The 12260-nt window shown below is 38.5% G+C and overlaps 1 protein-coding gene across 3 annotated transcripts in view; it reads left to right on the top strand.

Moving 5' to 3' along the window:
• The window catches only part of sfxn3 (sideroflexin 3), a 13188-nt gene extending 4636 nt beyond the window's left edge, over positions 1-8552 (top strand). For 2 of the 3 annotated variants that reach the window (XM_042433901.1, XM_042433902.1), the window contains exons 2-11: positions 63-231; positions 617-787; positions 4178-4276; positions 4844-4919; positions 5063-5148; positions 5238-5365; positions 5793-5842; positions 6070-6119; positions 6218-6265; positions 6375-8552. In XM_042433901.1, the coding sequence (XP_042289835.1) occupies positions 68-231; positions 617-787; positions 4178-4276; positions 4844-4919; positions 5063-5148; positions 5238-5365; positions 5793-5842; positions 6070-6119; positions 6218-6265; positions 6375-6471 (969 nt within the window). In that variant the 5' untranslated portion in view covers positions 63-67 and the 3' untranslated portion in view covers positions 6472-8552. Of the gene's footprint in view, positions 1-58; positions 232-616; positions 788-4177; positions 4277-4843; positions 4920-5062; positions 5149-5237; positions 5366-5792; positions 5843-6069; positions 6120-6217; positions 6266-6374 lie in introns of all 3 variants that reach the window. The other variant, XM_042433900.1, reaches the window with a different exon arrangement.
• The last annotated feature ends 3708 nt before the right edge of the window (positions 8553-12260 follow it).

Consider the following 12260-nt stretch of genomic DNA (forward strand, 5'->3'; position numbering starts at 1 on the left):
ACCCAGTCTAGATTTGTAAAATAGTGCAAATACTAATTAAAATTTCTTCTGTTGAAAGAAAGCGAGGATGTCTGAAGAGTTGTCCCTCGACATAAACATCAAAGAGCCACGATGGGACCAAGGCACATTCATGGGGCGTGCCAAGCACTTCTTCATGGTCACAGATCCCAGGAATGTCCTGCTGTCCTCTGAAACTCTGGATGAAGCCAGAGTGATCGTGGAGAATTACAGGTAGATGGAGGACAGATTAGGAGTATAAATGTTAATGTGAGGGATGGTGTGGTTGGTGTGAGGCTGTTGTATGCCAGTGAGAGAAATGTCCTGTCCTTAATAGGGAAGCGTCAGCCTTTATTAGTTCCACATATAAGTAAGTACATTTTGTTAAGCTGAATCTAAAACTGAGAATTGTTCATTTGCCAGGTTTATTCTGCTACAATAATGTGATTAGTGGGGATTTTAATAGGTAGTATATTTAATAAGGTCTCTGGATAAATAATTTATCAATAATTTATTGTCATATCTGTGTTCAGGTACATACAAAATGTTTCAGTATGTGTATATGACCGCTGTAAATTATGTTCAAAATATCTCACATCACTGCTTTGATTTTTTTCAGAGCTGGTAACGTGAAGCCTGGCCTGACGGAGGATGAGCTCTGGAGAGCCAAGTACGTCTACGACTCGGCCTTCCACCCCGACACGGGGGAGAAGATGTTTGTGATTGGCCGGATGTCTGCTCAGGTGCCAATGAACATGACCATCACAGGCTGCATGCTCACCTTCTACAGGTACTGCAGAAGTTTAATACATGATTCAATGTATAATCAAAACACCAATCTTAACAAGACTAAGTCAAAATATATGTCTGAACCGTGTGTGGTCAATATGTGAAATTGTGGCCAATGTGTGACAGGGATAGTCAGCGGTAATGTCTTTAATGTGAATGCCTCGATATTAAATGTTCATCTGCAATTTTTGGCTGGACCTTTAGTGAGTGAGTAATGAAGTGGCGCTTGGATTTTATAAGTTAACTAATACCAGGATGCAAGCTTTTTATGTCTATGTTTTCACATCACAGACGATGAACAACAGCATTAAAACACGAGTCTTGCAGATAAAACGTGGGACTGATGTAGCTGTTATGTCAGTTTAGCGTGGGGCAGCTGCCCTGGTGCACTTGATTTTACTGTAACTACGATAACCAGGCGGAGATGAGCCTCCTGAATTTGCAACCAGAATGTTTTCAAAATATTCATTTGCAATTTCCACCGCAGCCTCCATGATCATCGACCAGGAAAGAGGCAGAAAAAAAGCGCATAGAGGTATGAGGGAGAGTGCGCAGTAAAAGCCCAAAAATAACAACCACTCTGACAAAATACTCAATACAGAGTAAAAAACGAGAGACATCCGCAGAGTCAAACAGATGAAACTACAGAAAATTGCAGATGAACATTTAATATCTAGGAATTCACATTACAGACACTACCACTGACTGACCCTGTAACAAATTGGCCACCATTTCTCACATTGAACATACACAGTCCAGCCAGGTACAAGGTTTTGACCTAGTCTTGTCTCTCGTGGTCCAACTAATATTTGTTGTTAAATTGTACTGAAGTAGCATCACATCACATGACATGGTTAAACTACATTTAAGTAAAAAAAAAAAAGGTTATAAATGCAGTTGCAATACTTTCCACTCATATCTTGGGATGGTTGATTTGAAAGAGAATGTATTTTAATTCTAATAATAACTATTGTAATTATGTGTTAACTCCCCCTGCTCTTCCATCTGTTTTATTCTGCGGATGTCTCTCGTTTTTAACTCTGTATTGAGCATTTTGTCAGATTGGTGGTTATTTGGGCTTTAACTGTGCATTCTCTATGCGCCTTTTTTCTGCCTCTTTCTCGGTCGATGATCATGGAGGAGGCGGTGGAAATTTAAATTAAAGTTTTGACAGCATTCTTGTTGCAAATTCAGGAGGCTTATCCCTGCCTGGTTATCGCAGTTACAGTAAAATCAATTGCACCTACAGAGCAGCTGCCCCACACTAAACTGATATAACAGCTACATTAGTCTCATGTTTTATCTGCAAGACTCATGTTTTAATGCCGCTGTTCTTTGTTTGTGATGTGAAAACATCAGAGAAATAAAAAGCTTTCGTCCTGATATTAGTTCAGTTATAAAATGCAAATGCACTGCGGAGCGTCTCTCCTGCCAGCTGCTGACAGCGCTGTCAGCACACTGGGCGGTAGAGGAGGAGACTGTAGAGACGCTGGTACACTTCTGTTTAAACAGGAGTTTAGCCGACGTTGCTGTATTTAACACAGGAGCTGAAAGGGTCAGAGCTCAGAGCAGACACACAGTCGCTCTGCGTCGTGCTGCTGTCCTCCGCTTCCATCATCCGGCACTGATTCATTTTGTAAGAGCAACAGCCAATGAGGAAACTCCAACATTCGTCCAGCCGACCAATTGTGTAACTTCAGTCACTCACTCAGACACTCACTTACGTACAGCCACGGTTGTTGGTCTGGTCTGTGGCCGGTCCAGCCAAAAATAGAGAAATGGGAATGTGTAATCTGCCAATATGCTGAATAAATATAACACAGTTTCCATGTGACTATAAATTTAACCTTAATACAGTGTGCAGCGCTGCACTAAAAAAGAGATTTAATCCCTGCACAGAGTGAAAATCCTCTTAAAGCATAAAAAATATCACTTAGTACTGAATGGAGATCACTCGTTGCTCTGTTTAGGGGCCAGTAAAGTCATTTGATAATGTCCTACTTTATCTGTGAAAGTGATCAAACAACAAGTCGATTACTCTAAACAACAAAATGTGAATTAATTCCAATTTTGTTAATTAGTGTAAATAGTTTGAGGTATTTATCAATAGAAAATTAGCTGGTTACAGATTAAGACATGTGACAAGTTGTTTTCTTCTCTGTTTTACATCATTAGATTTTATTATTTTGTGATTTTCGGCTGCTGATCAGACTGTGATCAATTTTAAGACATCACTTTGATAACGTGTGATGGGCATTTGTCATGATTTTTGAACTTTTACTGACTAAATGAGTGATTCATGCCACAATCTGTAACATTGGTTGCACTGCTTTCTACAATGTTATTTTTATACTATTTTAAACGACCACTGGGAGGCGCCAAATTCCTACACGTACTGCCTTTAGATTAAAGGGAACATATGCACATTTCCAGATCTATATTTTTATGTAGCCCTTCAGTTCAGCCTGTTTCTGAAACAGGCTGGTTTAGCTCCTGTCTCTCTAAGGACTCATTACTGATGAGCCCACTCTGTTATGATCGGTCATCTTCCAAATGACTTTTGCACACTTGCGGTAGCTCCGAGGGTCACTTAAACAAACAGCAGTAGCAGGATTTGATTTTTTTTTTCTTGTTCTTTACACAAAATGTCAACTTCTCAAATACATTTGTACATGTTCGAGTTGAAATGTGATCCGAAATTGACAGAAAATCATGAAAGCATGTTATGTGCCCTTTTAAAAATTTAAACAAGGTTAGAAGGTTCGACATAAGATAATTTATCACAGGAAAACTCAGAAAGACTTGTGGGTTCATATGGTGTGAGTCATAACCAGATGAAAATCAGCATTTAGGCCTTAAGTGACAAAAGTCTTTTGATTATTTCTGAGAAACCTGCTGGATTAAAAAAAAAGTTTAAATCCGGTATGTTTCTCAGCAACAAGAATCCAGGATGTACAACAGTGTTGTATGCTGTATCGGGGGTAATACCCTCTGAGATAAATTTGTGACTTTTTCGGCAGTATAAATAAACCTGTGGCTTGACATGACTTGTCGAGCTTATCCTAATAAGATTATCAACATTTATCAATAGAGAGCAGAGCATATCTCCAGCCACATGTTTTTCTGTGGTTTACAATGCAGATGCAGAACAGATGATAACAAACTGTTAGTTGTTAGTGTGAACTTAGTAATGACTAATAATGTGTATATACGGTGTGCCAGACATAAAAATCTAACACCCTTGCTACTGTAATGGATGTAATTATTGCCTGCATTTGTATGCTCTACCATCACAGTGTTTTCATTGTTACCAAACTCTTGTGCTGCGGTATAAATGGTGCCAAAATTGTAGTTAATACTATGAAATCTCAATGTTCCCTCATGTTTGCAGGACTACTCCGGCAGTGGTGTTCTGGCAGTGGGTTAACCAGTCCTTCAACGCTGTCGTCAACTACACCAACCGCAGCGGAGATGCTCCCATGACCGTGAAGTAGGGAGGACTTCTCACTTCGCTTCCACTCTAGATCATGCCTGTCGTCCCTCTAAACTAGTGTGTGTAAGGAGGCGGTGGGAGCTGCTGTCCTCTCCCCTTCCCTCAGCGGTATTACGTCCCACTGTTAAGCATGTTCAGCCCCGTGTCACCATGCACTCATGCTGACATAGGTTCAATGCTCCTGCTTGATGTCAGGTTAACATTTTCATTGAGCCACAAAATGCATCCTGTAGATGCTGCAGAAATGCATCAAACGCATGTATTCACAAAGAATGAGAGGGTTGCCTTCTGGACATGCAAATGCATATAAAATCATCATGGATTAAGCATGTTATTGAAGAAAAATGATCGATGACTTTTTGCAGAGTTATACATAGCATGAATTTGCTTTCTTACTGGGACAACTCTGTTTTAAAATGTTTCACGTTAGTGTATTTGATAGATTCTTAGCTGCAGTCCTCTTGTGTTATAGCATAAAACAACTATTTATGAGGTGTGAAATGTTGAAAGAGGAAGTGGGCGATTGATGTGTGATATGTGTCTAATGCATCTGTCTCCTCGCAGTCAGCTTGGAACAGCCTACGTCAGTGCTACCACTGGAGCTGTAGTCACTGCTCTGGGTCTCAAGTCTCTAGCCACGGTAATGCCTGAAGTTCAAGTGAATAGAAAGATAAACAAACTGACTCCTACAGACACACTGATCAGCATTTATATTTGTATATTTGTGCAAAGATTTAATGGTAGTTGTCTGAATGCGTCTCTGATTCTGCCTCATCTCTCCAGCGTCTTCCACCGATCGTCAGCCGGTTTGTCCCCTTTGCTGCTGTCGCTGCTGCTAACTGTATCAACATCCCCTTCATGAGACAGAGGTGAGGTCTTTAAAATAATGATCACTGACCTCTGCATTGTTCAATAAGGAGCTTTTATGATTTGCTGCTTTTTTGTTTCTACCTTCCAGGGAGTTGAAGTACGGTATCCCCGTGTTAGATGAGAATGGAAACAGGTTAGGAGAGTCTGCCAATGCTGCCAAGCAGGCCATTGTGCAGGTGGTGGTGTCCAGGATCGGCATGGCAGTGCCAGCTATGGGTAATGTCAACATTATATCTACTGGTTTGCTAATTGATACTTTGCTTGTTGGTCTAAAAAACTTTAACATTTTATTTTTCCCAAGGGGGTAACAGAATACAGACCTGAACATAAAACATGATAAATACATAAAACATTTTCACAAAATATATTAAGACAAAAGCTAAAACCCCCACATGCAAGCTTGCATAAAACAAAGTACATCAGTGACGGCATAACATGACCTAAAACCCTGCGTACAACCAGCTGTTGTCTTCCATCCAATCATCCATGATTAAAAGAGAAAAGATCACTATCATCACCCACCAATATTATATGAAAAAACTGATCATCCTGAACATTTAACAGTTGATGGCATGAGAGATAAAAGAATTTCTCAACCTGAAATTTTAGACTTTATCTGACCTGTTTTCTTTTTCTGTTACAGCTATTCCTCCTGTTATAATGAACGCTCTGGAAAAGAGAGCTTTCATGAAGGTAAGCAGACTGCATGCACCACTGTCATACTGTTGTTTTTAAAGTCAGTGGATTTACTGGGTCTGCTGGTATTTTTGTAATGGTCATACATGCTGTCTGTGCTGTCAAAGTATTCATTATTTTCGCTTTGAAGCAAATGTCAGTTTGCAGCAGGTCCAGCCAACATGTAAAATTTCATATTTTTCTGCTTATTTCACTCCATTTCTGCCTTTTTTGTCTCCCTGTAGCGGTTCCCCATTTTGAATGCTCCAGTCCAGGTTGGCCTCGTCGGTCTGTGGTAAGTAAATTACACCAGTATCAACATCTATGATGTATGAAATTGCAAGTATCTGTAGTTAAAAGGGACGCTGTCTCAAACATCCCTCTCGTTTTCAGCCTGGTGTTTGCGACCCCTCTGTGCTGCGCCTTGTTCCCACAGAAAAGGTAACGCACAGCTACATCACTCTCCTCAGAGGGGTGGGGTCATACCTGTACATGAAACATTAAGTTTCCTTTAGCAGCATTTAAATTATGTTCATCTGTCTCTTTGTAGCTCTATGAGTGTGAGCGGGCTGGAAGCAGATCTGCAGGAGAGGATACGACAAACCAGTCCCAACACCACGACCGTCTACTTCAACAAGGGCCTGTAGGACCAGCCGACACATCTACACGCACACACTAAAGACATGCAGACACTCACACATATATACACATGTGTCTGTAGTCCTGTGGGCACAAGTGGGAGAGCAAAACTACATTTATTTATGCTTTTTTTTTTTTTTTTGCTGTGTGTACTGCTTTTTTTTTTTTTTTTTTTTTTTTTTTTTTTTTTAATTTGACTGCACGAAGCTGCTCCAAGTTTAACATTTGAGGATGTTGATCATTTGACCGTGTTGGAAAAAAATGATTCACGGAAGGGAAAACAAAACACTTTGAGAAAAAAGGATAAGTGACAGTTCTTTCTCTACATACATGACAATTACATACAAGACTGACTTATGTTCCTTTTAACTGCCTATTAGGTGGCAGTTCATGAAGTTACTGACTTATGTTTCACTCACTCATATTTCATGTTGCATTCAGGTTCATGCAAGTTTTGTTTCCTCTGATGTATTATATGTAACTCCAGTTTAAAATGAAGGCTTGTCAGGCCTTGCATGTCTTTGCTTCTGAATGTAACATTATCTTTTGCCTTGTGTCAACCCTCACTTAGATTTGATCTGTCTAATTCTTGCCTAGTGATCATTTTAAGTATAGTACGTAAGATGTTTTGCCTCCAGTTAATTTCCTTGTTGTAGTTCCACCATGTAGTTCCACTGGAAAGACCAGTGCTTTAATTAGCTATAAACTGTTCAACCCTTGATGAACAAGTTCCTCTTTTGTTTTACTCTGCTTCCTTGTTACCGGTGCAGCTTCTCACTCTCTTCAACTATCCTTTAAGTGTACTTATGTCCCTTTATATTCTTAGACCAGGTAATGAGGTGCTAGGCACGTTTGACAAAGAAAATATGTAGGAATTATACTACAAAAGCACTCCTAGATCACAAAGCAGAGCCATAGAGTATGTTAAACAACACCAGTAAGCTTGGTCTTGGTCAACATAACGTACTGTTGCCATGGCAGTGGCAGCCTGTCGTTCAAGGCCTTTTATCATTTGAGATCTCTTCATGAACTAGTTGCTATCTTTAGTGGCACATTAATTAATTCTTCTTGTTGTAGGTGATGGTGCTTGTTTGGTGGTTGTGTCGGGTGGAGACGCATATACGCTGTTGTGTCTAAATGTTGTTGCTAAGAGAAAATGTTGTGAACTGATCAGAAATTTTTGTTTTGGAATGCAGCGATGTAGAAATCACGGACAATAAGGTATCGCTGTTGTTATGTGAAAACATTGTAACTCATATTTTGGTGATTTTAATGTCCACACGTGAACTAAAGAGCTGTATGAGCAGGTTGAAAGAAGTCAAAACTGCAGAGTTCAAGCAAAAAGCAAAGCTGTCTAATTTCAGTTCCTTAAAGAGGGAGATACAGTGTTTTTATATGCAACAGCTAGCTAGAAAAATTGTCTTTTGCACTTGACTCATTGTACCAAATGAAAATAGTTGATGTTGTTTGACGAAGTTAAAACACTGAATGCTTATTTCCAGGTCAGAGCAGTGAGTTATTGTGTGCTTGGTCTTTGTTGTTGCTTTGTTACAGCAGACAGTTTGAGCTTCTCTGATCAAATCCAAACACGTGGTTGTCCAGTGTGGTTACATAGTGATGATGATGTTGTAACTGAGGAAGTATCAGCTAAATTTATCCCAGTGTCGTCTGTCTGGATTATGTAAAAATAAGTATATTTTTCATGGATATATTTACATATATATATATATATATGGTGCACAATATATCACAATATATGGAGCGCATATGCATAAGGGATTTTAGAGTGTGAAAGGTCAAGGTGTGCCTCTGTTAGTGAATCCACCAGATGACCCCACATATGCATGGGAAAACAATGTTGTCAGCTGCTCGTGTTACAGAGGTGTGTAAGTTATTACAAATGAGCGAGTGCTCGTCTTGCTTTAGGGCTAATGAGTTGTCAGATTTGAGGAGCGTTGTTCCTCGAGTCGGATAAAACTCGATGCAGTAAACACAGTCACAGAATACCAAGTATGGCTCAATATGTGTGTGAAGTGTTTTGTTTATGTTGGTTGGAAAAAAAAAAAAAAAGGATTTATATCCTCAACAGTAACAGTAAGATTGTACAGGTCATGTTTTTACTTTCATTTCATCTTTTTCAAGCATCTGTAGCATCACTGGAGTCTGTGTTTCAGGAATCTGCAGTCGTTCATTTAAAGTGAATTGATTGTTAAGGGACTGTAGCAACTGCACAACTATCACATTTATCAATCAGCTCCTCTACAGACAGACTGCATTTATATGTGACCCTACAATTGAAGGGTTTTATTCCAAAGTGCTGATTCATGTTGGGATATTCCACACTTTAAAATCATAACTCCTTTTATCTTTAAAGGTTTATGAGAAAATTACATAACTTCAACTGTGCTGACATGCCAGCAGTCCGCATGTGAGTGTGGATGTCTACGTCTTATCTTTAAATGATGGATATCTCATTTTGGAATGAAACTCTTCTTCCAGCTGCTCTCCATAGTCTTTCATAGTTTCATGTAAACACAGTTTAACCCACTGACCAACGATCCAGCTAATTATCGGTCGAGGGTGAATCATTTGTGTAAACAGACAGCTTTACCTACACTGAGACATGATCACATGCACTGCAGGACAGTGTTTTAGAGTTAGTATCACTACTATATTCTAATATTTGATATAAATATCAAATCTGTCATCAGTGCTGATTGTAATTATTATTCTGTGCTGTGTTTTTCTGCTGAGGGTGAAACTGCACTATATAACCTTTGCTGTGCTGCTGTAGGAGCTACTAGGATTTAAGTTGCTGTTTAAAAGGAGCAGACATATTAACAGCTGCTTTTTAAAGTGTATATTGAAGATTGTATTTGTTTATCCTGCTAAATAACAAACTTAGGTCATGTTACTGCTAATTAGAAGTTCATTCTGTGCTCCGCTCACAACCAACTAGTTTCTTCCGTTTTTTTTTTTCCTTTCTGGGTTTTTGCTTTTGGAATTACGGCGCAGAAGTGTCAAGAACAAAACTGGAGGGTTTCAGTCAGAATTTAAATGTAGTTGTAAACATTTATGTCAGCTTGTGACTGTACTGTACCACCGTAACACCCATAGATCTATCCAAAGATGAGACGGGTATGAATTGTACAGGGCTGAGGAGGAGAAGTGTGTAGCTTTTAAACTTTTCGTTCCAGCTTTATTTTATGGACTTTTTTTTTTTTTTTTTTTTGCTTTTCTCATGCAAAAATATGTTTTTTACAGAAGTGGTCATTAATCAACAGCACACCAAATTTTTCAAGAATGTTACAAAACAAAGATAACAGATTAAATCATCTAAATAAATAAATTCCCAACATTTGTATTTGATTTTTTTTTTTTTTTTTTGCAATATTTATTTCAGTAAAATATCGACTCTACTCCACATAAAACCAGTGAATTTTGGCACACTGGTATATAAATTGTCTCAAGCATGCCATAAGAAAAAGTCACATCTTTGCATACTGAAGGCACAAATGTAAAGACAATCTGTGTCATTGTTACACTCCATGAATGTTTTGGTTACTTTATGTACATACAACTTACATACATGTAGTTCTGTCACTATTGGTGCAGTGTTCTCTCCCTTTATTTTGTATTGTGTTGAAATATATTTCCTTGATGTGAAATGTATTTTACTCAGAGCAATAGAATAAAAAATGTAATGTTAATGTCCAAACTTTGTCACTTCCGCTTGATTTTATTTAACATGCAGTATATTGTTAGTATTTTTTAAATATGTCCTCACCCCTCTGCTCTCGATGAAAGGCTTAGCGTGCTTCTCTCACCACGCACTTTGTGATCTGATATGGCTAATTTATATAACAACCAGGAAACGTGGAGATCAGATAAAACAAACTTTCTCTGGAATGGTTACTTGGTCTGTTTTGACCACATACACACAGCGATTATCCCAACATGAACATAGAGATATGACTGTTATGTATGTATGTCTACATAAAATAGACGTCTTGAATATCCAGATGTCTGACAGAAAATTCCAACTTTGCATTATAGTTTTCAGTCATAGGATGTTAATATTGTGCTTCTGTAGCTGCAATAAATTCAGTTTGAATAATGGTCAGATGTATTTACTAGAAGAATTTCTGTTTAGAATCAAAACAGGTGTTTTGTTCATTTATTTTACTGTATATGTGGCGCTACTGGAAAACAACTACACAAGACTTGATGAATTATCCATTGTACAGCTAATAAACATAAGGGAAAAGGGAGCGGATATACAATTGTATGCAAAAGTTTGGCCAACCCTTGTCAAATAACATATTTTGGTGATATTTTAATTGAAAAGATGTAAACACAGCCTCTCTAGGATATGGAAAAACACAATATTTTCAGCAAACAATAGTGCATATTTTTATGTCATAAATTGAACAAAAATAAATTAAAAAACAATGTGGCATTTGCAAAAGTTTGAGCACCAAGTCTCAGATTCTTTTTACAAGGTCTCAGACCTTAATGCGGAAATGTCAACTGGCGCCAGTTTTAAAGCTTTACAAATACTCTGACTCTTCAACCCTTGTGTGAACACTCAGCAACCACAGGTTCCTCTAAGCAGCTATGTAAGACCCTGAAAATAAAATTTATTCCTCTGCACAATGCAGAGGAAGGATACAAGCTGCAAGATAGCAAAGTGTCAGCTTGCAGTTTCTACAGTGTGAAATGTAATTAAGAGATGGCAGTTTAGAGGAACTGAGGAGGTCAAGATGAGATCTGAAAACTCTCAGAGAGAACTGGTTGTATGCTGGTCAGAAAGGCAAAAAAAACAACCATTTGACTGCAAAAAACCTGCAGGAAGATTTAGCAGACTCAGTAGTGGTGGCACACCGTTCCACTGTGCAGCAATGTTTGCGCAAACAAGACACGCAACTCATGGAAGAGTCAGTAGAAGAAAACCTTATCTGTGTCCTCATCCTAAAATCCAATGTCAGAAGTATGCAACTATCATGCTTTGGGGTTGTGTTGCAGCCAGGAAACATTGCACAGGTGGAGGGAAGAATGGACTCCACTAAATAGCAGCAAATTCTGGAAGTAAACATCACACCGTCTGAAAAAAAGCTGAAGCTTAAAATAGGATGGCCTCTACAACAGGAAAATGATCCTGAACATACCTAAAAATCCAGCATGGACTACCTCAAGAGACACAAGCTGAGGGTTTTCAAATGACCCTCACGGTCCTCTGACTTAAACATTACTGAAAATCTCTGGGTAGATCTTAAAAGAGCTGTGCATACAAGACAGCTCAAGAATATTGCAGAACTAGAAGCCTTTTGCAGGAAGGAACGGGAGAAAATCCAAAATACAAGAATTGAAAGACTTTTAACTGGCTACAAAAAGCATTTGCAAGCTGTGATACCTGCCAGAGGGGTGTTATTAAGCACTGATTATGTAGGGTGCCCAAACTTGCAAATGCCAAAAGTAACTATGCACTATTGTTTGATGAAAATACTTTTTTCTATACCCCAGAGAGGCTGTTTTTACATCTAGCCAATTAAAAAAATTACCAAAATATGTTATTTGTCAAGGGGTGGCCAAACTTTTGCATACAACTGTATTATATAATATATATGATAACAGAAATAAGTAGGTACACTATTGCACCATACCTGCCTTTCATTAATAGGCGGGACCAAGATAGATTACTGTCTAATGATATAAATGCATGAAATACGTACAGGGTACAACTCAACAGGTTGTTTGTTCCATGATGTTAATGTTTGATGCAGAGGCTAAAAACTAT

This window comes from Thunnus maccoyii, chromosome 14 (assembly GCF_910596095.1).
Source record: "Thunnus maccoyii chromosome 14, fThuMac1.1, whole genome shotgun sequence".
Taxonomy (NCBI): Eukaryota; Metazoa; Chordata; class Actinopteri; order Scombriformes; family Scombridae; genus Thunnus; species Thunnus maccoyii.